We start from the raw sequence: 26,503 nt of genomic DNA, 5'->3' as shown, positions 1-26,503 counted from the left end.
GCAAATGTTTACACGCCACTGCCTGCTGCCGTATGACGGTCTTGTTGTGGTAAATATTTGCTGAATATGGAACGTGTGAGTGTTTGTTTAATCATTCAGCCTTGCAAAGCCATTACAGCTGGATTCTGGGAGAGAAATCTGAGGCTTGGAGGGGATTAGGAGTAAGCTTCCTAAACACAGCTAATAGCTTCACAAATCCAGAGCACCGAGCTGCATTTGTATGGGCGGGTCTGACTCTGTGACTTGACTGCCAGGGTGCTCTTGGCGGGGAGGGTCACATGGTATCCTTGAGACCGCCCTTCCGTTCAGTGAGGGGAAAGGGGCAGACAGGGCTCAGTGACGGTCCAGATGTGGGAGAGCCATCTCTCCGGGTTCACTCACCTCTGTCTGGAGTGCTGTGTTCAGCAGGTCACGTGAGTAGACGCAGCTTGTATGCTTGAGGTGACTGAGACACATGAGTCGGTGTTCTGTAAGACCGCCGCCTGGTACACTCTGAAAGACAGTTTTCCACACTGGGCCAAGACTCACCCCATAGAAGCAGCCCGGGGCCTTGTAGTAGGGACCCCCGGTTCCCAAAGGTTCTCACTGCTGCTGTCTGTAGTGCCGGTCCGTGTGCCACATGTTTTAATTCATATATTCTCTGCTGTATTTTAGGCTTTGGACGTGGACCGGATGGTTCTCTACAAAATGAAGAAATCTGTGAAGGCAATCAATATTTCTGGGCTGGGTGAGTCCTCCCTGTTCCCTTGGGGTGGTGGGAGGGTGGGGTGGCTCCGTGAAAGCACTACATTTAAAGTCCTGTCTGGTCACCTCCCGCACCGAGCGTGCCGTGAACCGGAGACTCTGGGACACCGGCTCCAGAAGTAGGACAGGGGTGTGCCTTCTTGTCTTGTGTCTGCCCTCCGCCTGAGCCCACTCCATCAGCCTGGGTGGCAGAAACTCCACCTGTGTCTGAGAAAATGAGTAAATACACAGGTGTAATCCACCAGCTACCTAGTAATATTTGATTGACTTATAAAGGCACGGGGGGGGGGGGGGGGGAATCCACCTCAGAACTGGGGAGAGCTCCGTTGCTAGCCTGTTCACTTAGCCCAGGAAAGGAAGCCCGGGTTTGGTTCTCAGGGGACCGCGGCGCACGCCTGTGATCGTGACACTCAGGAAAGTGGAAGCGGGAGGCTCGAAAGTTCAAGGGCTATCCTCAGCTACATCGTGGGTTAGAGGCTAGCCTGGACTACGTGAGACCCTGTCTCCAAACAAAACAAGAGTCCCCGAGACACTTTTGGCTTGAAGGCGGCAGGCCGCACAGACGGTGGGCGAGCTGCCCCCGCGCAAATCCTATTAATGATAGGAAATATTTTTGAAAAGTCACCAGATGTCTGTGCAGTTATGTATCAGAAAGGAGGTGGCAGCTTTCAAAAACCAGAAATGGTGATGGCGATAGAGGCTTGGAAGAGGACTGGTAGATCCTGGAGCAGAAGGCTAGCCAGCCTGTGGGAGAGCAACCCTGCTAAGGCAGAGAGTTTGGGTGCCTGCGTCTGGGCCCAGAGGGGCATTCGGGCCCCCAGATACCTGTCCTGTGACCCCTTCACCTTGTGGTGTCTCCTTTTAGTCAAGAGTAGTGATTGGAGCAGGAGGACGAGGTGGTGTCAGCAGGCTGTGGAACCGTCTAGAAGCTCACATCCTAACTAACCCTACTCAGAATGGTGTGAGCATGGCTGTGGGAGCTGCCCTCCGCTCATACCCGGCGCCGACAGCAACAAGCCGTGATGGCGGGGAATCTGGGAGGCTGTCTCCACTGAGGGCGTGTGCCTTGAGCAGGGCTCTGTAGAAGTACAGAATGGATAGAAGGAACACACATGACCGAGGGGATCTGTTATGGCTTACACAGTATGGGCTGGGTAGTCCAGCAGTGGCTGTCAGCACATCAGAGAGGCCGAGGACCAGTAGATGATGCTCAGTCCATGTGGCTGGATGCCTGAGCAGCCCTTATCTCGAGCTGAGAGCCTGGAGAATTCCAGGAGAGCTGTTGGTCTTCAGCCTGAGGCAGGAGCCCCAGAAGCTGGATTTTGGTAGTCAGAAGGATGGCGCAGAGTAGGTGGACTCATAAAGGGCAAGGTGGGCAGGCCCAACTAACAACAGCTTTTCCCTCGGACCTCCTTATGTCCTGGTCACTGCCAGAAGGTACCTCCCACAAAATTAGAGACTTTGTGTCCTAAGTAAGTCGTATGTGATGGACTTTGGGTCAGGAGGTTCAGTACCAACCAAAAGCCCAGGCTTCACTCCGATCCAGTAAGACTTCTGTCAGGCCCAAAGGACAGCCTGATTCTTACACTTGTGTGAAGGGCTGGAAGGTGGTCCTCTGCCTTGGGCCTTGTCCTGCCAAAGGCAAGGGGGGCAATACTATCTTTTGAACACTGTGCATTGTGTGAACCTGGACAACACACGACTTCTGTTATACAGTGGGAAGGACCTGCAGATCGGAGCTGTTCCCAAGGGACGGGAAAGGTTTCCAAAATGCTGTATTCCTGCTGCCGTGGGGCTGTGCTCGGCGGCTGATCAGTCACAAAGCCACTGCCCGCCTGTAGCATGTCTAGCATCCTGTCGCTCCTCAGGAGGCTGAGAGCTCACTCAAGGACAGGATGCTCAGTTTTGTCCACAAGTTCCAGATTTCACCAAGTATCTCAGGAGAGTTTGATTTTTAAGTCTATAATCTGAGGAATGTTATGTGCATTATATAAAGGGGATACTGTATTTTGATCAGATTGAAAACAGTGATTTTTTTTTTTATCATCACACATTGAAAAGATTTTTTTTTTTTTTTTTTTTGGTTTTTCGAGACAGGGTTTCTCTGTGTAGCTTTGCGCCTTTCCTGGGACTCACTTGGTAGTCCAGGCTGGCCTCGAACTTAGAGATCCACCTGGATCTGCTTCCCGAGTGCTGGGATTAAAGGCGTGCGCCACCACCGCCCGGCAAGATTTTTTTTTTTTTTACTGGAGATGAAAAGGAGATTATCTGTATGACTCTGAGGCTGATGCGCATGCCCGGAGGCCAGCCGGGGCGCGACCCATACCTGTCTCGTTTACCTTTCTGACCTACATTGCTGTGTGTGGACCATAAACCTTGAGTCCCATTACCTGTCTTCCCGGAACCATTTTAGAAATAAAGACACAGGCACTTCGCGGTGTCGGCTTAAAATCCAAGAGAATTTTCTTCATTCACACGGAAGTCTGTGGACGTGAGCTCCATCAGAACCCGGGAAGGCTGAGGGAGGCCCGTACCTAGGAGGGATAGAAATGGGCGCATAGCGCGAGTAGACAGAATTCCACCAGAACCACCGATGTGTGCAGATACGAGTTGTGAGGGGACGTTACCCTTGATCTGTCCCATGTCCAAGCCGTTCTGCGGCTGCACCCTCGGCCATGGTGGACAACCCAGGCACCCACACATCTCCCGGGCTCAGGCCACCCGTCAGAGGTCCCTGCCCATGTCCACGTGCCCGTCTTTGATCGCTGCACCATTTCCTGGTTGTGCCCCTTTTTGGATTTCTTCCATGCTCACCCTGTCTGATCAAAACAGTGCTTCTCCCCGGGGCCCCAAGGGAGTCAGAAACTCTTAACTGACAGAGCTAGGAAGTTACACAGTTCTTGGGGACTGTGTCTGGGTCTGCGTCTTTCCTGAGGTTCCATATGTCCAACAAACCGGCTATGCACCTGACCTTGGAGCGGCGGTGGTGGTGGCAGGTGTGGGGGGGATGAGTGTGTGTGTGTGTGTCCGTGTGTGTCCGTGTCCCTGTGTGTGTGTGTCCTCCTTTTTGTTGTCTTGTAAGTCCGAGTACTATCTTGGAATCTTTATTTGAGGACAAGTGTCATCTGCTTGGAAAGTGACCCGAGGGGACCATGCTTTCCTCCGGTTGTTGACGTGGGCCACAGCAGTCTGTAGAGTTCCTCTGTAACTGTCGCATGGTGGCTCGTTCTCTAGAATGAGGCAGAAGTGAGTCAGAGCATCCAGGGAGGGGTTGAGGCTGCTGGCTGCCACGGTTGGCTAGGTGCACACAACCTGGACGGCTTCTGCTCCGAAGGCTGTCTGTCAGTCCTCCGAGAGGAGGTCCCCATGATCGATGTTAGTGTTTGGCGTCCCAGATGGCTGCTCGTCCAGAAAGAGCGGTCCTTTGGCTTATGTCGGAAACAGCAGTGAGAATAGTTGAGCGTTTATGCCCGGCCTGCCCTCTGCCTTTTTTCGGTCTCACCCTCCAAGTCCTGATTTGCCGTGGTCTGGCCCCACCACCCACTTGCCCGGCCTGGACGTGTCCACCGAGACTTGGCTGCTTCCCTTGCTTTGTGAGGACGTGGAGACTGTCTGTGTCTCTCTCCACACGCCCCAGCCCCAGTCACTTGGGTGTGACCTTCCCAGCTCTCCTCTGCCTCAGGCTGAGACTTGACAGGGTGAGCTTTTCTTGACTCTCATTTCCTCTAGCTCGGGAGCCTGTTTCTGTCCGCCCTGCGGCTCAGTGTAGCCCTGCGGCTCAGTGTAGCGCACGGATTTGCGGGTGGGAAGTGCAGCGTGGGTCTTGCTGTACTGAGGCCAGGCCGATGCCTCATCAGGCTCGAAGCTTCCCTGGCCTGTTTCTTCTAGAGGCCACCCTCACTCCTTGACGCTCAACCCCTCCCTCATATCTACAGAGCCAGCAAATGGCCAGTGGAGTCTCCTCACAGGTCACCTCTGAGAGTCTGCGCTGGTTGTCACAACATAACGCCACATACCATGGCGTGAAACAATAGAAGCTGAGAGATCTGTAAACTGCAAGCCCCGATCCGGCTGCCATCATAGTTAGGCTCTTGGGTGGACCCTCTTGGTTTATAGACTGTTTTGAGACAGCGCCTCAACCATGTAGCCCTGTCTGGCCTGGAACGTGCTTTGTAGACCAGACTGAAAACTCACAGAGACCCACCCGCCACCTCCAAGTACCACCACACATGGCAGACAGTTAATTTATTGGGATCTCTCCTAGGATGCAAGTTCTCTGGGGTCTCTGCTCCTTAGGGCACCAATTCCATGAGGGCCCTGCCCTCTGAATTCACTGAAAGCTCATGATTTCCTGGTGGCCCCATCTCTTGATGTCAACACATTGAAGGTTTGGACTCAGGTATTCAAACTTGGAGACACAGTGTTCAGTCCCACAGCAGACACTACATCTCCTGCCTCCCTCCTTCACATTTAAGTACCTTAAATTAAAAAAACAAAACAAGCCGGGCGGTGGTGGTGCACGCCTTTAATCCCAGCACTCCGGAGGCAGAGGCAGGCGGATCGCTGTGAGTTCGAGGCCAGCCTGGGCTACCAAGTGAGCTCCAGGAAAGGCGCAAAGCTACGCAGAGAAACCCTGTCTCGAAAAACAAACAAACAAACAAACAAACAAAAAAACACATTTATTTATTATTTTGTATGTGGCAGGTCAGGGCTATGCACCACGGTGCCTGTTTTGAATGCCAGAGAAAACTTTTGGAATTCAGTTCTCTCTTTCCACCCTGTGGACCCTAGTAATGGAACTCTGACTTTATCTACTAAGCCATCTCGCCGGCCCTTACGCACCCCATTATCTCGAATAATCTCTTCTCAAATTGGTTAGCATGTTTAATTCATCTACTTTTACTTGCTTCTGTTGGACAGCCTACAGTACTCACAGGTTCTTGGGGTTACGGTGTGGGGGACGGGACATTCTCCCTCCCACATCAAACCTCTAGACAGTTTTGAGGTTGGTTCACTTTAGACCCTCCCGGTTAGCCCCACATTCGTGGATCCCTAGTATTCAGGCGCTGTTAACACTAAACGCCGCTTTCCGTTGCTCATGTGTCTTTGTGTGGTTTTCACACCTCCAAGCATTGTGTATCTTTGCTCCTGGATTAAGCACAAGCCTCTGAGGTCAAGGGCCAAGTCTGGAAGACAGTTTGTGATAAAGATCTCTTAGGTATGAATAACCGAGAAACCTGGATGGTGGCATCGCCCCAGACGTCTGTGGTATTAAGACAGTGATTCACTCTGGGACTCCTTCATTTCCTCACCAGTTGGGATGCTGACGACATTCCTTGTATTGTTGGTGAGTTAACAGGACCAGGTGGCAGCGGTCCTGGACACACACACGGCAAGCAAGGCGGCTGCTTCAGCATTTCCTGAGCGCCTGGCACTGGGTGGGCAGGTGTATATAGGTGCCCAGTAAATCCCCAGCTGAATAATGCCAGGTTTCCATGGCAGGTTCTTAAGACTCCCCTCCTAGCGTAGAAGGAAAACCCCACTGATAACTTTAGATCCGAGCAGAGTCCATCATGGCAGACACTGCTCTGTGAGGATTGCTGTGGGTTTGTAAGGAAGGAGCGTGTGAGATGCTTTGGAGCAGGGATCAGCAAACTGAGTCCAGCCCCCTGTGTTCTACAGCTTGTGAGCTAATAAATGATTTTTATTCTCTTACCCCTTATGGACAGAGAAACCTCAGTATTGCCTCTTAGCCCACAAAACCTTGTGTGTTTTGTTTTTTTGTTTTTGTTTTTAAGACAGAGTTTCTCTCTGTAGACCAGGCTGGCCTCAAACTCACAAAGATCCCCCTGCCTCTGCCTCCTGAGTGATGGGATTAAAAGCATGAGCTACTACTGCCTGTTTTTGTTTTGTTTTTTTTAACTCACCAATTCTTGCCTTAAAAGCAATGTTTCTGAAGGCCCTAGGGCAATGATCCTTAACCTGTGGGTTGCAACTCCTTTGGCAAACCTCTGTCTCTGAAATTATTTACATTAAAATTCATATCAGTAACAAAATTATAGTTAAGAAGTAGCAACGAAAATAATTTTATGGTTGGGGGTCACCACAACATGAGGAATTACATTAAAGGGTTGAAGCATTAGGAAGGTTGAGAACCACGGCCCTGGGGAAATCTGGTTGAAACCGTGGCTGGACTCAGGATTGACATGTCTGCTTAGAGCTTCAGCGTTTGCTAATTAAACAGTGCCCAGGGATAGAGCTGGGCTGTGAGAAGTCTATTTTCCAAGTTGGACTGGGCCAGAAGGACATCAGTATGTCCCCTCTATCTACTAAGCACTGGGTTTCCTGTGCAGTAGCAAGTAATTATGGGATGCCTTTTGTGGACTGTCTGATGAACAGATTCACGAGAGCGGTTCTTATGATGATTTGTTAAAACTGTTTCTGTAACTTTTCCTACTCCATGCACTGCTACCCAACCTCTTTAAAAAAACAAAAATAAACAAACTCTGGTTGGTGTTTATTTTACAATTTTTACTCTTTAGAATTTCCCATGCTCTGTCTCAGTGTGAAGGTGTTTTCCTCGGTGCTGGGAAGTGGAAGGTGACAATTTTTCATCTGTGTTTGACACATTAGCAGGCGGGAAGATTCCTCTCCATCAAGGAGGAGGAAGCAGCAGCGAGAGACTTTCATTTTCACTTCTAGAACTGTGCGGTCCCAGTGTTCTTAGGGAGAGCCAGAGTCCTCTTTACCTGGAATCCGAAGGCCCCGGGGAAACTGTCACATCCCGGATAAAAAGTGCAGAGGAGGAAACGCTAATTTTAGCTACACTTTGACTGTCTTCACCTACTGAAGAAAATGAGCCTTCTCTCTCTCTCTCTCTCTCTCTCTCTCTCTCTCTCTCTCTCTCTCTCTCTCTCTCTCTCTCTCCTCTCCCCTTCCCTCCCTCTCCCTCTCCCTCTCCTCTCCTCTCTCTCTCTCTCCTCTCTCCCTCTCCTCTCCCTCTCTCTCTCTCCATCTCCCTCTTCTCTCTCCCTCTCTGGTGTGTGTGTGTCTGTGTGTGTGTGTGTGTGTGTGTGTGTGTGTGAATGTGTGTCTGTGTATGTGTCTGTCTGTGTATGTGTCTGTCTGTGTGTGTGTGTGAGTGAGAGAGAGAGTGAATGTGTGTGTACCCAGCATACCCACACCCACATGAGCGGGAGGTAGAGGACAACCTGTGGGCCTGTTCTCTTTTCCCCCACCGGGTCCCAGGGATGAAATTCAGGTCATTAGTCTTGGTTCGGGCATTGTGCTACCCGCCGAGCCTCCTCAGCGGCCCTATTTTTATTAATGAAGAGCACATAATAGCTTTGGAATCAAAGTTTTCTTGCATATTAAGAAAGCATCACATCTGGCATGGTTTTCTAACTTGTAGAAGAGAAAATAAATCATAATCCTCCTCAGAGTTGGGCAAGAATGCTGGGAACCTGGGACCCCCCCCCCCCCCCCCCCACCCCCCCCCCCCCCCCCCCCCGCTACGTGGTCATGGCGCTGAAAATGGGCAGGTGGAGTTTTCGGAAATCTTTGGGCGGTGCACATCACTGAAATAAAAATCTCTGTGTGGAAGGATGTCCTCGCAAAAGATGTGCATTGTTTTGTGGCCTTGCCTATCACGAGGGAAAAACAGCACCTTCTGTGACAAACCTGGACCAGCCGCTTGGCATGATGGGTCTAAACAGCAGGAAGGAGAATGCTTATGATGGAATCCAGGACACAAAGTCCTTACACACATTTTTGTGATTAAAAAGAAACAGCAAATTGTAGCACCGTAAAACGGCATAGACTCGGTTGGCCTCGGTGAGCCTGATGGTAGAATAGCAATGATAACAAAAATCAGATGTTTGTGTATTTGCTGCAGGCCAGGCAGGGTCTGGGTAAGCACGTAAGCGTCGTCTCCACGGCAACACTGAGTTAGGTACTGATCTTTGGCAGGCGGGGGTCGCCGGTGCATGGTTAGGGTATGGTGAGGAAACGCACCAGAGGAAAGCCACCTGCATGCCGCTCCCCGAAACCTGGCGGTCCTGCCGAGCAATCTGTGGGTGGATTTGGCTGGTCAGGAGTTCAGTAGGAGGCAGTGCGTGACGCTTGTGCTAGAGGTGAGCCTCAGGTGACCTCGGAGGAGCGAGACGGTCATTGTCCTGTTGGTTATAAGAACCTTGGAGTCTGAGGGCCAGGGGAAGCTCATCTCAGAGAGATGCTGAGGGACTTGGGACTTTCTGTTTTAGAGGGGAGAGGACATGGGTGAGACAGAGTTCCTCTGTGCAGCCCTGGCTGTCCTGGGACTCACTCTGTAGCCCAGGCTGGACTCAGAGATCCACCCACCTCTGCCTCCCGAGGGCTGGGACTAAAGGTGTGCACTACTACACCGATGAACTGTTTTTATTTTTCCTAAGAGATGGGTTCAGGAGAGCAGGTTTTGACTTAAGCACAATGGCCGAGGTAACTGTGAGCTACTCCTTGGGAGGTTCTAGCCTCAGGTTGGGGAAGAGGTGGTGATGCGGACTGAAGTCTGGCAGCGTTTCCAGTTCTGGGTTCTGGCTGCTCGCCCACTGTCTCTGGTGGTTCGGTACAGTGACTGGATGGGGCACTGGCGAGGAGCCGAGGGAATCCTGTCAGCAGTGATTGGCCTGTTAATCACACCACGCCTCTGGTTTCGACTGTGAGCATCAGCCTGAGTCACACTTGTGGTGATCGTTCTGATTGGGGAAACTGAGGCTCCTCTGGGCTCTGGCTTCTTCAGCTCAGGCTTAATGGTATGTACACACACACACACACACACACACACACACACACACAAATTCTCTACATCTCTACATCAAATGTGCCTCAAGAGACGATCTAGAACATTCTTGCGAATTTGACCGATGCCTCTGAGAGCCACAGGGTGAAGCACCATTGACAAAGTGTCACTTCCCAGGTGGACACTGTCACTGGTACCACTTGCCTTTAACGTTAGGCACAGGCCAGACCACCCTGCAGAGTCCGAACCTATGTCCTCGGCTGGAGGATCTGGCGGAACTGCCACAGGATGGAAGGTTACTCACCCTGCGGCCGACTCTGTAGCGGCGGCAGCTCCTGAGTGAGGCTTTGGATTCTGACTTTTGAGGTGCTCTGACTGTCCCTCACCAGACCCCAAGGGTTGTCCTGGCTCCTTGGCTTGGGGCCTGGGGGTGGGATGGTAGAATGTCTCACCAAGTCCTCACTGTAGGTGATGGGAATTGGATCCCTGGGTCGATGAAATACAGTCAAAAGGGAGAAGAGCTTAAAAGGCAACTTGAGTAGAGAGGACCTCTCTGTGGCTCATCCCATCGCTCGGCCAAGGTGAGGGCTTCCTCCGGTAAAGGATGCAATTGGATGTAAAATCACCCGAAGTCACCTGCAGCAAAAAGTCCTTCCCTTCCTGATGGGGGGAGGGGGGCACACAGAACACCTGGGAATTACAGGCCTGAGGAGATCTGTCCGCTGGGCCCTTATCTGAGCTCAGAGCAGATTTGGGATCAGGCTGCTCCAGCCAGTGAGAGTCCCTGGATGAATCAGGCAGCCCTGAGCTCATCTTCTGTCGTATCCTGCCCTGGACTCTCAGGAGGAAACTGCCAGAAGCCCTTGTGGCTCCAAGGCTGGAGGATTTCCTCTTTTCTTTACAGGGCTATTGTACGTACAGCCCGTACGTTCGCTGTCCACCGTCCGCTACCGTGGGTTGTTTTAACACGTCTGTAAGGGCAGATTAAAGCTTCAGTCATCTCGTTGTGTCTAAGTCTACCTCGCCTCTCTCCGGCTTTTTTTTTTTTTTTTTTTTTCTTCCAATTTTGGTTTTTTTTTTTTTTTTTAAATTTTTTAATTGAGATGTGGATCTCATTTTATAGCCCAGGTTTGCCAGTTGTTCACTGTGTAGCTCAGGCTGGCCATCCAACTCACAGCGATCCTTCGGCTTCAGCCTCTCCAGTGCTGGAATGAAGGCGTGTGTGTGTGTGTGTGTGTGTGTGTGTGTGTGTGTGTGTATGGGGGGGTGGGGGGGGTGGTGTGGGGGGGGGGGGGGGGGTGGTGTGGGGGGTGTGGGTGGGGGGGGTGTGTGTGTGTGTGTGTGTGTGTGTGTGTGTGTGTGGTGTGGTGTGTGTGTGTGTGTGTGTGTGTGTGTGTGTGTGTGTGTGATCCGTATGCGTGTGGAGGCCAGCAGGGCATTTGTTGCCTTTCTCTGTTGCCTTGAGACAAGGTCTCTCATTTAACCCGAAGCGTGCCCTTTTCGGCTGGACTGGCCAGCCAGCTAGGTTCTTGGGGTGTGGGCTCCACCCATCTCCGCCTCCTGGTAGTGGGACTTGTGTGCACACGTGACCATACCTGGCTTCCGCGGATGCTGGGGATTTGAATGTAGGTCTTTGTGCCTGCAGGGCAATTGCTCTGACCCACTGAGGCATCTCTCTATACGCCCCCCCCCACACATACCCACTCCTCATCCATCTTCTTAACACGGGTTTTATGACCCCTTAAATTACCTTTCAGTTCTTTCTGTTACCTAGGGAGAACACTTCATTATCTGGTCCCCAGGGGCCCTCCATCAGTTGCTGCCTCTGCCCAGACTCTGTAGATAACAAGCCCATGACTTTCTGAGCTCCATTCTGTTTCCAGCCTTTGTGTTTTCGTGGAATAGACTTAGCTGAGCCTCTTTCTCGGGCAGAGGCTCGCCGCTTGAGGACGAGGCCCGTTACAGGAATCTTTTTATTCATTGGCATCATAGGCTTCCCACATGACTGGGTTTTATTCTCTTAGAGGATGGTGCTTAGGCATACAGAATGAAAACACACATGAACGCTGATGTTTTCAGTACCCAGAGCAACATGACGAACGGGTCACGGATCATACAGATCCGTCATCACCACACCTTCACCTGACTTCCAGCGTGTTGTGAGCAGTAGGAGTTTGGAAGAGGTACCTGGGGTTACTAACGTTCAACTACTCACATTGTTTCTGAGGCGCCTCTGCCCTGTCTGTACAGGATCATTAATTAGATGGGATGGGGTGACCTGGAGATCCAAGTCAGGGGTCAACCCATGCCTTGAGAGACTTGTGTTGGCCACAGCCAAACTCAGTACACACCAGGGTGGCATCTGTTAGAACCAGTGCCCTTTGTGGGAGTTTTGAACTGGAAAGAGCTCCAGGTATCGGAGAAAGCACAGGTTTGGGGGGGAGTGTCCCCCTGAAGCCAGTCCTGCCAGAGATGACACACTGCCTCCTTGCTCATAGTACCTCTTCCAGGGAACGTTCTGAGAGACAACGGCAGACCACAGTGATCTTTTTAAAAAATATCTTTATTTTATGTGTATGGGTGTTTGCCTGCATGTGTGTCTGTGCACCACGTGTGTGCAGTGCCCACAGAAGCCAGAGGAGGGCGACAGATCGCCTGGAACTGGAGTTACAGACCGTTGTGAGCACCATGTGGGTGCTGGGATATGAACCCAGATCCTGTGGAAAGAGCACTGTGGAAAGAGCACTGTGGAAAGAGCACTGTGGAAAGAGCGGCCTGTGCTCTTTAACCCCTGAGCCGTCTCTCCAGCCCCCGCTACGGTAGCACTGGCATGGAGCGGTAAAGTGATCTAGCCATTGCTGCCGGTGGCGGCTTCTTAGCGCTGTTTCCTTACTAGGGGGTGGCTAAGCCGGGCTTAGCAAGTCCAGTTGTGAGCACAGCCCGCTCGACGGGTGTGCAGGAGCAGGAAGGGCTTGGGGGGGGGGGCGAGCCACCCTGGCTTAGATGCTGTGCAGCCCTGGGCTGGCGACGTGGTTGCTTCATTTCCTCACCTGGGAGACAGCGGGAAGGGATGTTCCAGAAGGTGCGGGGCTTTGCCGCCGCCGCCTGGCGTGTGGAAGGCTGCAGCTGGTGGAGTGCGCGCCGTTCTTAACAGCCATGATTTTGATGCATCTTGCTTCGGCCCCCGTCCCGTCTCTTGTATTTTGAAATTGAGACAGAATGCATGATTTTATAGTCTCCCTTTTTCTGCCCTCCGTCCCTGTGTGACGATTTAAGGAGCTGACCCCCGGCCTGGAGAAATGGCTTCCGTGGTTAAAAGGCTGCAGACTCTTCTTGCAGAGGACTTGGTTGGTTTCTAGTACCCACACCTGGGCCTCCACAAGTACCTGCTCCAGGGAATCCAACACACTCTTCTTGCCTTCATGTGAACTCATACACAGGTTTCACACACACACACACACACACACACACACACACACACACCACACATCACACACTCACACATCGCACATACATACTCACTGCATACATGTCATACACATATCACACATACATCACACTTCCACATCACACACACTCACATAGCACACATATCACACACACACATCATACACATCACACACATACACATCACACACATACACATCACACACACTCACACATCACACATACTCACACATCACACATACTCACACATCACACATACTCACATAGCACACATATCACACACACTCACACATCATACACATCACACACTCACACATCACATACACACCACACACATCGCACACACACATCGCACATACTCACACATCACACTCACACACACAAATAAAAATTAAAAACCAATCTTTAAAAGCCAGCCTCACATGCTGTTTTTTGTAGGAGTACTGACCGTTACCCAGCTCAGCCTTGTCGGCCCCGTGAACACTTCCCATTTCCAGGCTGTAAACAACCCTGTCTGCAGCTGCGTTCAGTGCTCTATTAACCCCGGCCTTCCCCTTTAGGGAGATTCCTGGACGTGGGGTTCTCAAATGACATGAGCGTTTCTTCAGGCTTTATCCCAGACCACCAGGTTGTCAGCTGGTGGCTGTTTTCAGCCCTTCACCTGGGCCTGACTCTGGCAATGAATTCTAAAACCAGCTCTCCCCCGGGACAGGAAATGACCTGTTAGGAAGTGAGATCACCTGAGAGAGTTCGCCTTAGTCCCTTAGAAATTGTGTGCTTCAGGTTAGATCTGAAGCCGGGTGATGTGTAGGGCTGAGGCTGTGACCTCACCTTTGGAATATCTTGATGTGAACATGTGATGCATGTAGTGTTAATCATGTCGTCTGGGGAGTGTCTCACAGCGCTGCTACCGTGGAGAACCGAGTGTCTTCTCTGGCTGTCTGGGCTGTGGGAGTGTGCTCCCTCAGCAGAGGCTTCTCAGCCAGACTCCAGGCGGCCATGGACTTGTGTGGAGCAGGGGCTTGCAGGGGCCAGGCTGGTGCGGGAACTCCCCGCCTGGTTTTCTTCCTCATCGATGATGGCATTTTGAGCTGTTGGCTTGACTGGAAGGGTGTGTGACCTTTGTTTTAGCCTAGAGCAGATGTGAGCTGAGCAGATGTGCCAGCAGTTCCAGGTGTGGAGGGGGAGCCCTGGGCTGAGAGTCGGGAAGCCAGAGGTCCGTCCGTCCGCTCGGCTGTATGACTTCACACAGTTGCTGTCTTCCATACTTTGGCTTGCTCTCTGTCAAGGGAGGGCCGGGCGGGTCCCTTCTCAGCGTCCTTAGCACAGGATAGGGTCGTGGAGGCGGATGGGCAGGAGACAGGTGCTGTCGATTTGGGTTTCAGAGCTGAGAGCTGGATGCGGGGCGGGAACTTTGAAAGAGGCGTTAACAGCCGTCCAACCCATGAAACTCTCCAGGGCTCCCTGGTGCTCCCCAGCTCCCTGTTTCCCCTTAGTGATGCGGCATCATCCTTGGAACCTTTGTCCCGATGTCCCCTGCTTGGTGCCTGGCATGGAGCCGTAATCAGCGTGTCCACGGATGTCCCTTTCCCTAGGCATTCATACCTGCTCCCCTGAGCATACATGTCCTGGTCCCACGCTAGGGCACCGCCATTCTCCTGTTGCTGTGCTGCTGGAAGTAATGGATGAAATACCTGAATTGAAGACGGAGGTTGTTTAAACTGTGTTAGCCGTCAGAGGCTGATTGGCTGTGGTGACCCCACCCCATCTTTTGTGGCTCTGTGAGGGTGGTTTCCACCCTCAGTGTTTTGCGCCAGTTTGACTCCCATTGAGGAGGAGCAAGGAGCTGCCTTTGCCTTTCTAGATCCAATAATTTTTTTCTTAAATACATTCTTCCAGCCTTCTCCTTGATAAACATATTTAAAATAACAGGTTAGCCGAGAAGCACAAGACAAAACCTGACCCCTGCCTCCAAACGCTGCTAGGCTTCGGGATAGGTTCCTGTGTGAGTGTACCCGAGTTCACTGGTCTCTTGAATAGATTGGATCCTGTGCACTGAGCTGTGGGGGGAGCAGGACCGTACTCAGATAGAACTGGGAAGAAACGGAGCCTCATCCTGAGGTGATTCCTGCAGTTCCCGTTCCCACCTCCCGGAGTCTCCCAGAGGAGAGAGGGAGGCCTGGCTAGGGAGCCCAGGAACTGGAGCAGAAGATGTGTTTGAAGCAGGGGGAGGCGAGAGAGTGTCCCCGAAGAACAGCTTTCAGCTCTGTAAATAAAAGCCGATAGATTCATTTTGGGATCTCTCCAGAAACTTTATTCCCAGGCTGTTTATTTTAGGCTCCTATTTTGAGGTTTGTTTTTTTGGCAAAAGAATGATAAAGGAAGGCACTGGAGTGCTCTCCATTCTTAGTAGGAAAGTTTCCAACTTGGGGGTGATCTGGAGCAATCAGTTACCATGCTCACAGGCGACTTGGCTGTTCTCACAGTGGGCACTGCCCCGGGCGTCCCAGGAAGACACAGAAACACAGGGTATACGGAAGTGCCCGTTACACACACACACACACACACACACACACACACACACACACACACACTTGGGCATCCCTGGCCTGGGTTTCCAGGCCGACCCCAGAGCAGGAAAGCAGCAGAAGTTGCTTCTTGTCTTTCACACCTAGAGGGTGGCCAGAACCAGGTATCTGCTGTGGCTATCAGCTCTGGGCTGCAGCCACATCGGGGCTGCCTATGTCTTCTTGCCTAACAACTTTGAGATAGTTTTTTTTTTAACAAGTATGTGGTTTGGGAAGGTATGTTCTTCATCATGCACCACATGTGTTAGAGTTATACATACACATATATATGGCTATAATTACGCATAGAGATTATCAATCTGTCTGTGAAATGGAATTTAAAAATCTAAAGTACTTTTCGTTTTAGCAAGGTGAACTATTTTTGATTTTTAAAGTGTTACTTATTGTTGTGCGTGAGCGTGTGTGTGCCACAGCACACAGAAAGAGATCAGAGGACAACGTGGCGGAACCCGTTCTCCCTCCCCACCTTTCCGTGGGGTCTGGGATTTGAACCCTGGCTGTCAGGTTTGCGTAGAGAGCACTTTGACCCGCTGAGCTATCTTGCTGGCCCAAGGCAAGCTATTTTTAGACATGAATCAGGGAGGAACGGGGTGGGGAATCGGGCACGGTTAGGTTTGAAGCTGTGCCGCTCTGCGGTGGGGTTTCCTGGGATTGCTTACTCGGTCTCTGTCAGCCCCGCTCCCCAGCAGTGTGTCGGAAAGTTGGAAGTGTAGGGAAACGGCCATCTGTGCTCCATCGCGATGTTGGCCGCCATCGTCACTGCTGTTTGTGGTGGCAGTGGTTGTGTGCACCGTGTCCTTATCCTGCGTTGAATCTTCCTCAATTCCAGCCCCAGGGGCCAGCGAGCTTCTGTCCTCCAGGAAACCAGTAGAGTGGATTTAGTGAGGGTTACTCTGACCTGCTAGTCACACAGATGCCCGCTGGCAGCCACACAACGGGGGCCCGGATCTTCCGAGGGCTTTCCTCATGATACCAACACACTTCAGGAGGGTGTGTGTGCGTGCGTGCGTGCGTGTGAATTTGCTTGATACCAGCGTACTTTAGGAGGGTGCATGAGTGAGTGTGTGTCTTAATATGCATGTGTGTGTGTGTGTGTGTGTGTGTGTGTGTGTGTATGTATATGTGTGTGTCTTTATTTGCTTGATAACAACACACTTCAGGAGGATGCGTGCGTGTGCGTGGGGGGGCATGTGAGCGTGTGTCTTAATTTTCTTGCTCAATATATAGTCTAGAATTTACTTATCTAGAATTCCTGGGCCTCTTTCTGGAACTCCCACCACCCCAGTGCTGAGAGTTAAACCTCAGGTTTTGAACATGCCAAATAAGCAGCCTGCCCCTGAGCCACATCCCCAGCCCTGGAATGCTTTTCAAAATAAAAAGACGGAGGCATCGAGATTTAATTTTCTCCAGTGTTTGCTAGTCCATATTGGCCTCCCTACACGCACCCAGGTGCCAGTGGGGGCCAGGGACACGGTGCCTCCTGAGTGCCTCCAGCGGATGGGAACAGACTTAGTTGACAGCTTAGGGTGACATGTGATTCCAAGGAGAGGGGACATGCAAACTCAGACACCCGGGGCGTAGGACAGTCTTTCGAGTGTCATGGAGGAAGGGTAAGTGGATTGAGTGGGTGGGGGCTGGGCTGGGAGGGACAGAACACAGACACCACCGGGACACCATGGAACAAGCTGGCTCCTGTGGCCTGCCCAAGCTTCAGAGAGCACCATAGTCCCTCTCTTAAGGAGGTGGCAGTGGCATGTGTCTATGCCCGGATGTCATGAGCTTCAGTGGGGGAGGAGTTGATTGGCATCGTCTATATTTCTAAGAAGGGCTAGGACCCCCTCTTAGACCAGTGGCTAGTGCGGTGATGGGGCTGAGGAGGATTCTGGGAAGCCGTGGGGAGATGGGGTATCTGAGAGTCTTCTGGTGTGCCGCAGGCGGGGGAACCTGAGGGGACACTTTCTCTCATGTCGCCGGCTGCTTCTTCGGGCACAGGGGTTTGATTTTGGACTAGGAACGATGCTTCTGCTCCTGCAACCTGACTTTTCTTCAGTGCGTATTCTGAGGACATGCTCTATGTTTAATTCCAGGGACGTGTTTGGTCTTATTTGAGACCGAGAAGGACCTGGTGGTCCAGGGGGCGACTGCCGGGCAGGTCCGTTAACAGCCCCTCTGTTTGCTCTTCCAGCGCACGTGGAGAATGAGGAGCAGTACACCCAGGCTCTGGAGAAGTTCGGGGGCAACTGTGTCTGCAGGGATGACCCAGACTTAGGAAGTGCCTTTCTCAAGTTCTCTGTGTTCACCAAGGAGTTGACGGCGCTCTTCAAAAACCTGGTCAGTGTTCACTATGTGTGCGCGCGGCTGTGGTGTGTGAAAGCCTGTCACGCCGCCCCTGAGAAGGTGGCCCAACAGCTGGCCAGGAGAGCTCATTTCTGATCATCCAAGGAGATATTCTCTGGCTCCTGCAGAACCTAAAACAACTATACTTTCTATGTATTCATAGTCGGTACCTTTGGAACAAAGTTTACAGTTTTAATTTTTTTTTTTTCTTTAATATGACTTAAATTTAGCTTGGCACTTTAAACTCTCAGGTGCAGGATGGAATGGGTAAATTCTCTCATCTTCTTCAGGGCCCCTGACTTTAGTTTCTGGTAGTTTTAAAAATGAAGACTAGCATGTTCTGGGTGGTGTCTCGTATACTTTCCTGTGGCCGGGAAGAGACTCCATGATCAAGGCAGCTTATAGAAGAAAGTTCATTGGGGGCTGGCGGACTTACAGTTCCCAGAGGGGAAACGTTCGTGACCATCATGGTGGGGGGGCTTGGTAAGAGGCTGGCAGGCATGGTGCTGGAGCAGCAATTGAGAGATCCACGTGCCACACGAGGCAGAGGGGGACAGAGATAACCAGGAATGATTTGGACTTTTGAAACCTCAAAGCCCATCCTTCATGACACACCTCCTCCAACAAAGCCACACCTCCTAATCCTTCCCAAACAGTTCCACCAACTGGGGACCAAGCATTCAAATATGAGCCTGTGGGGGGGGGCTTTCAGATTTACCTTAGGAAGCAAGGTAACCTATACTCGAAGCACGGGATTACCATGGATGAAAGGATTTCAGGACTGAAGGAAAGGGCTGGCTCCGTGAGCAGAGAAACACAGGGCAGGCACCTGTGGCCGTTGCTGGGTAGCCCGGGGGTGGATCGGCCATTTCTTGTGCTTGCAGCTCAGTGCCGTCCCTATCTGTGGGAACAGGGTTCCGAAGAAGAAGCCGGCCAGAGGGTTTGTGATCCTGCCCTGGTGGGTGGTTGTTTCCCCAAGAGGGGTGGGCCCTAGAGATCCCTCCAGCATTTCCTTCCTGTTTCCCTCCCACAGCTTCTCCCGAAGGCTCTAGCAGGGCAGGGCAGGCCTCGGTCGTGCTCTCCGCTGAGGTCATGGGCAGCCAATGTTTTCATTCCTCCTCTCAGCTCAATGACAAGTGGAGAAACAGCCCATCCCGGAGGTGGTGGCGGTGGCGGAGGTGGTGGTGGTGGCGGTTGGTCTGTGGGGCTGCGTCAGTGGGTGGGAAGCAGGGTGTGCAGTGTATGAGTTTATTACAGGAAGGGCAGAGAGCAGGATCATTCAGGCCATGTGTCCCCCCTCTTCCCCGTGTTAGCCTGAAAATGGTTTCTCACAAGCACACAGCTGCCACAGTGCTTAGGTTGTTCTGTGTGCTTGGTTGCCAGTTTGTGTTGAACTTGGCTGAATCTGAAACCTCTCGGCGTTTTAAAACCTGTCACTCTTTGTCCCTGTCCCCCACAGTGGCAGGCAGGCTGGCGGCTGCCTCTTGGATCTGCTTCCCCCGGGGTTGTTGCAGACAGGCGTGCCGGTGGGTGAAAGGGAGGAAGGGCCTCCTTTGCACAGCCAGGGTAAAGCTCTCTAGAGGCTCACGTGACGGGGTTCCCCAGGGACAAGTCACTGTGCTACCCGAACGCTGAGCCCCTCACTGCAGAGCGGCCATCAGCTTCTCAGAGCTTGACTTAGGAGCACAGATAAACGTCCTCAAGAGCGAGAGACGGGAGCAAGCAGGAAAAAGGACGTAGGGGAAAGAGAGAGATGCAGAGGGCAGAAGACATCGAAATAGATGCATACGCGCAGGATCACCTGGGGAGACCTGAGGAAACCCTGCATATGCATGGGGACCTTGGGGCGTTTCTGGTTATTGGAGGAGTTGGGGGTGTGGGGGACCATTTGTGTTTGAAAGTAGACAATCTGGGGGGAACCAGGCATCAGTCGGCACGTCTTTAATCCCAGCACTTGGGAGGCAAAGGCAGGAGAATCTCTGTGAGTTCAAGGCCAGCCTGGGCTACAGAGTGAGTTCCAGAACAGCCAGGGCTACACAGAAAAAATCTGTCTTTAAAAAAAAAAAAAAACGAAAACAAAACAAAAAAACCCCACGAAAAGCCATAAAAACCTGGGGGCTGAGGAGATGGGTTAGTTGGTTTTGGCAGAACATTTGCCTCCTAAGCATAAGGGTGTGAGTTCGGATCCCCAGGATCCATGTATAAAGCGCACTTGTCATTCCGTTGAAGGCAAGATGGGAGGCAAAGCCAGACGGATTCCCAGAAGCTGGCAAGCCAGCAAGTCTGGCTTACATGGTAAAGTTCCAGAGCAATAAGCCCAGCCCATACAGAAGACATCTGGGGACCAATGCCCAAGTTAGTCCTCTGACCCCTGCACGTGGGCATCTGCGTGTAAGCATTATGCATCACACACACACACACACACACACACACACACACACACACACACACACACACCACACACCACACACGCACACACCATACAACACAACACACACACAACAACACACACACACACACCACACCACACTATTAATCTGACAAGACTGGGTAGGAAAAAATAATCTCCCAGGAAACAGATCAAGAACTAAAGGAAAAATGTGAATTAGGAAGGATGACTCTCCCAGCTAGCTTTGGATGCAGCAGCAGCAGCACTGTTTGGAAACTCTAAGGTGGCAATACCTTGAAATACCGATTTAAAAAAAGGACTCTGCCCGGCCTCAGGCCCAAGCCGCTGAGTTTGAACCTCGGATTAAAGATGTCTTCACACACACAAGGCTCCAGACGTTTAGCTCCCATGCATCATTCCTCTGAAACTCCGGCAAGATGCGCTTTAGCAACAGAAGAAGGAAGCAGAGAAGGAGGAAGTGGATGGAGTTGGGGCGGGAAGGTGGGGGTGAAAGGCAGTTGAGGAGGATGGAGAGCGGCCTGCCCGGCTCAGCTGGGGATGTTGGAGGCACGTGGGAGGCACTTGCACACACACACACACACACACACACACACACACACACACACACCCCAGCAACTGGCTTTTAAAATGTTTGCTCACTCGTCTCTCTGGACTTCCTCAGCTTTTCTAGATGGAGATGAAAACCAGCCAGGTGCTTTCCCGATTTTTAGCTCATTTAATCCTTATACCAATCCCATAAGTTAAGTCAGTTTTACACCTGCTTTATCGATTGAATAACGGAGGGCCCGGGTGGTGTGCAGAACTGAAATCTCTCTACGGAAGACCGGAGCGCCTGGGCACCCGCAACGTTCCGCACCTTGGGGCTGGGGCCACTCCTCTAGACAGTTGCACAGCTAACCCAGAGCGGTTCTCCCATCTTTTATTTTCTGTAAAAGCGGAGAGTAGAGCAGGGCAGGACCCCGATGCTGTGCCTGGTGCGATGCTCACCAGACTGGCGTTGCCACTGTAGGTACTTGAAAACGAGTACAGTGCAGAGTGTTGTTGTGTGTTTTATTACTCTTTTGGGGGGCCCACCACCCAGCTCCCAAATAAATCACACAGGGAGATTTATTCTTAATTGTGAATGCCTGACCTTAGCTTGGCTTAGTTTCTTGCCAGCCTTTCTTAACTTTAAATTATCTCGTCGACCTTTTGCCTCTGGGCTTTTCCCGTTCTCTTACTTCCATAAGTCTTACTCTTACTCTGGGACTTGATGGTTGTGTAGCTGGGTGGCTGGCCCCTGATGTCCTCCTCCTTCTCTGGCTGCTAGCTCTTAGATCAATCTCCCTTTCCTGGTTTCTCCCTCTATATATTCTCTCTGCCTGCCAGCCCTACCGATCCTTTCTCCTGCCTCGCTATTGGCCGTTCAGTTCTTTATTAGCCCATCAGGTGTTCTAGACAGACACAGTAACACAGCTTCCCAGAGTCAAACACATGCAACCTAATCCAAAGTAACACACCTTAAAAAATTCTGCTACCGCAGGGTGTCAGTCTCAGGGCAGGACATGGTAAGCATCCATGGTGTGCTGCTTGTCCTACCACCCCGTGAGCATGGGGTGCATGGGCTGAGTGACTTATAGGGCCTTAGCTGTTGAGAGACTGAGGGGGCCGCATAACCCAAACTCATGGGCCTTCTTCCCACTGTTGACCCCCTGGGGAAGGCTGCTTGTTGGCATTTGGGGAGGGAGGGGGAGCGCAGAAGGACGGAAAGTTAGCGAAAGCAGTGCAGGGTTGAGTGTCGGAGAGACGTGTAGCCAGCCCGAGGGCTGGATTCCCGGATGAGTGGACAGTGAGATGGCGTGCCTCGCGTGCCTCGCGTGCGTGGCCAGGGTGGAGGCAAACTGAATGAGTGGGAAAGACTTGGAAAGCTCGGCTGCTGTGCTTAGATGGTTGTTAGGACCTGTGAACTCATGGGACCTGGCCCCGGGAACTGTGAGGACGTGTGCCTCGCTTTAAGTTTCAAAGCTGTCCCTTCGTGCAGTGCGGATTGTTGGTCTTATTTTCCCAGCAAAGATAAAGACAGAGAAAAAAATCTTGTATGTAGGAATGCTGAGCCACAACTTCTGAGCTGACTGTGGGAGAACTCACCTTTTTGGGGGGGAGGGTGTACTTTCAAAGTCTTGTTTTGGGTCACCCGTCTCATCCTGCGTTTTCAGGGCCTTTTTTTTTTTTTTTAAATCTCCTGCGGACATTTAAAAAGCAGCTCAGTCAGTAGAGACTCTCAGCTCCACCTCTTTTCAAAAAGAATAAAATAACTACCACCTGCCTGTTTGGAGGCCTGGAAGGATGCTTCCGAAGCAGTTGGAACAGCTCCAGGGAAGGGCGGCTTGGTATGAAGTGAGATTTTCTTCCTAACAACGTGAGACTCTCACCCTTAAAAAACCTGAACAGTCGGGGCATAATAAACGGGAGAAAACAGACAGCTTCAAACATCCAACACGATGACATTAAACAGGTCATAAAGGCGGCGTGGTTCCTTAGATTCAAATGAGCTTGAGAATTCTGGAGAGATCTCCCGAGGACCACTTCTGCAGCGAGAAGGGACTTTTTAATGGCAAGCTTCAAGCCAGGACTGATTTTTGCAAGGTCAGCTGCAGATAAATGTCCTCACCTCTGGGAATGGGAAGTGGAGAAGGCCTTCACAGCCACAGAACCTGCCCCAGTGAAGACCCGAGTCCCATCAGAACAGGAGCCAGGGGGCGGGGCGGAGGGCGGAGTTACAGCGTGAGAGCCGCTGTGACCCTGGGCTGTGGGATTTCCATTCCCTCATACCAGAAGAGGAACCGGGAGTTCCACCAAGCATCGCCACCCTTCGTCATCCTCACGGCTCTGTGCAGCTGCCTGGAATTAGAAGACATCATAGCTGCGAGTCTTCAAAGCAGGCGAATCGGCTCTGTTCGGATGAGCAGTAGCGAGCGAGGAGCTTTAGTATACAATGTGCCGGGCAGAGGGGTGTGCCACCTCACCAACCTTTGCCTCCTGAATGCTGGGGTTAAAGGTGTGCGCCGCACCCTGGCAAAGTCTGAGAAAGTGGGTAACACTGTGTGGGAGGGGATAGGCTGCCTAGGACCAGGCTGGACACTTGTGTGCACATGCTGGTGCTGTCTGGGCCGGCGAGCTCCATCCATGTCGCCTGTCTTTTATGAGCACCTCCTGTGTGCTTTGCAGGCCCCTGGCGTTCCTGGAGTCCTAGCAGTCTTGAAAGCTGTCCCCCTCTTACTGTGGTGGGACAGTCAACAGTGTGTTTTGGCAGCTGGCTTCGTTTTGGTCTTTCAGTTTGTGTTAAACACTCAAGATCAGCCTGGGCTTTCTCTCACCTTTTTATAAATCAACTTACAAGGTGGCTCTGCTGCCAGAGAGGCAGAGGGCATCTGCTCACTAGGCTCCCCTGTGTAGACAGGAACATCCCCCAACTCTGTGTGTGTGTGTGTGTGTGTGTGTGTGTGTGTGTGTGTGTGTGTGTGTGTGTGTTAGAGAGACTAAGGCATCAGCACCCACAGCCTAGCTATGTCAAGAGCAAAAGTGGGTCAGATAGTTTTGCTTAGGGAGTTTCCTGGTGTAGACGTGACGGCCGCCTTGCATGCAGTGATGGAGATGACTCCAGCCTGGCTGTTCCACGAGGTGAGAGCCGAGAGCCTTACTCTGGGAGTAAGGGCTGGGCTGGGCTGCTTTGAAATGTTCTCATTGTGAAACCCTGAAAAGAACTCCAACTTCACAGTTGCTGGCCCAGCTCTACCGATTCCTCCTCATTGTGTGATCTGGGGACAAGGGGAAGGCCCTAACCCTAACCCTGTTTTGTATCTCTTCGGTGGGGAGAGCATGGCGCACTTCTCAGGGTGGTGGTGAGATGAAATGCCCCTGTGCCATTGGCTGGCCTATTCCAGCCATTTCTTCTCCCAAAACTTTCTGCCTGGGTGCTTGTTCTTTCAGGCAAGCAGCTTCGAGAAGGAACACAGAGAGCTATCCTTTGAGACTGGCCGGGCACAACTCTGCCCAGGGCCTTTGTGTTAGCCATTCTATCTGCCAAGAACGTTCCACCAGACTCTCGTGGTTCTCTGCCTCGCGGACTTCCAACTCTGCTCAGACATCACCCTGTAAGAAGGATCGCGTGACTGTCTTTGAAAGAGCCCCTGCCCCACACGTGATGACAGCGTCGTCATTTGTGGTATGGATAGTCACGCCCAAACTGGAAGCAACTCAAAAATCCATCCACGGCAGGATGAGCGAGTCATGGCGTGTTCATACACTGGAGGAGACCTTAGCGTTAAGGAGGAAGGGACCATGGGTAGATACATCAGCACTAATGATTCTCAAGGAGCCAGATGGCGAGGAGTGCGTACTAATGATTCCACCTCTAAGAAATGCGGGAAGGTGGGAGCTTTGGCTTGGTGACAGGAACAGGTGAGGAAGAGCCTAGAGACCAGGTGTGAATACAAACAACCAAGGTGGTTGGTATTGTGCATTGCATAGTGACATGATTTCACGGGTCTTATAACCTTCATTTCATTTCCTAGCACATTTTTAAATGTGCGTGGTTTGTGGTGTGAACGACACCTCACTACGCCTGCTTATAAAACATTTTAAACCATGAGGCAAAAGCATCGGCCTCCAGAAGAACTTGCACACGGGTGGAAATGGTACCCTGTCCAGTGCGTTAGTTAGGCCACGAGCCACGGGAGGGACTTACTCCTGACATGAGGCTCAGTTGTGCAGATGTGGAGAGGCACAGGCGGTAGGCACCCGTTCTGTAGGGCAGGGCGCCATGCCGTCCATTAGCGCCACCTCCCATGTGTGCCCTAGATCTTGGGCCCTGAGAGGTAGGTAGGTGGCTCTCTGGAGCGTGAGGCAGGGGAGACACTGCTTTGTGGGCCAAGGTGAGGTGTGAAGAGTTTTAAGGCCCAGAAGTGAAATAAAATCGTTAGGAGGGAGCCGGGCAGCGGTGACGCACGCGTTTAATCCCAGCACTCGGAGGCAGAGGCAGGCGGATCTCTGTGAGTTCAGGGCCAGCCTGGTCTACAGAGCCAGATCAGGACAGGCACCAAAACTACATGGAGAAACTTTGTATCAGAAAACAAACAAACAAAAAGTTAGGATGGGCGGCATGTGAAGGTGGCGTTGGCCAGTGCAGTACCGCACTCTTCCGGTCATCAGTTCTGGTGTTAACAGATGCTCTTGACCTCTGCTTGACGTGTGCCTCCGTCTTGCTGGCCCAGGCACTTCATTTGTGCACTCGAGATTGCAGACTTTTGCCTCCATTGATTCATCTTCTCCAGATGGACTCAGGAAAGACGGAAGGGCCAAGGGGGGGGGAGGAGGGGAAGGCCGTTCTTTATAAAGCTTGTGTATCAGCTGCCAGTAGTTACAGCCTTGATCCTGTGGTCCTCTACTCAGGAGTGCTTGCTGCTTCAAAGGCAATTTCCAGTACTGGTTCACAGCGGAGAAAAAGGTTCTCGGTGATGGCCTGGGGTTACGTTAACCCTTGCCTCCTCCGTGTGCGTGGGCCAAGGTGTTCATGTCTGCCCGGCAGACTTGGCAGTGGAGTGTGTTTAACAGCTGCCTGGGCTAGATCGGGGTTGATCGAGGCCAGGTGAAAATCAGAGAGGAGATAGTTGTCTACATTAGCAGGTGGTTCTTTAGTGAGAATGATAAGGGAGTCTCTTGGGAGTGGAGCCTTGTACCCTAAGGCATGGAGCCTGGGAGCCCAAGGGGGTGGGGCCTTGAAGCCCAAGGGGGTGGAGGCAGTGCATCCAAGCACATGGGGCTTGGGGGTACTAGGGATAGAAAAGGGGACTTTTGGGGTGGGACATTCCATCTACAGATCTGTCCCCTGCAGTCTGTCTCAGAGTTGTCAGTACCAAAAGAGGTTGGTTTCTTGATCTTATCACGAGATCCCTGGATGCTAACATCCCCAAGAAAGATGTTATCATCGTGTTGGCTTTCCTGTCCAGGAGTTTCTCAGCTCACCTGAGGTTTGGGGGTTATTAGCCGGTTAGCCTGAATACATGTAAGCGTCAGACTTGATGGCCTTCCTGCCGACGCACACTGAGGCCCAGGTGGAGCCAGGGGACTCCCTAGTGAAGCCACTAACGGAGGCTATGTTATCATTCTACAGTTCCCTTTTGATTCTTATTTTTAAGGTTTATTTTAGTGCTCTGTGTGTGT

At 51.9% G+C, this 26,503-nt stretch overlaps 1 protein-coding gene across 1 annotated transcript in view; it reads left to right on the top strand.

Moving 5' to 3' along the window:
• The window catches only part of Asap2 (ArfGAP with SH3 domain, ankyrin repeat and PH domain 2), a 165,694-nt gene that overhangs the window by 58,943 nt on the left and 80,248 nt on the right, over window positions 1-26,503 (top strand). Inside the window, 2 exon segments of the mRNA XM_037198170.1 lie at window positions 655-727; window positions 17,741-17,886. Of these exon segments, the coding sequence (XP_037054065.1) occupies window positions 655-727; window positions 17,741-17,886 (219 nt within the window).

Source organism: Peromyscus leucopus, chromosome 22, assembly GCF_004664715.2.
Source record: "Peromyscus leucopus breed LL Stock chromosome 22, UCI_PerLeu_2.1, whole genome shotgun sequence".
NCBI classification, from domain to species: domain Eukaryota; kingdom Metazoa; phylum Chordata; class Mammalia; order Rodentia; family Cricetidae; genus Peromyscus; species Peromyscus leucopus.
Note: the sequence above shows the minus strand (reverse complement) of the source record. Positions and strands in the feature narration are given on the sequence as shown.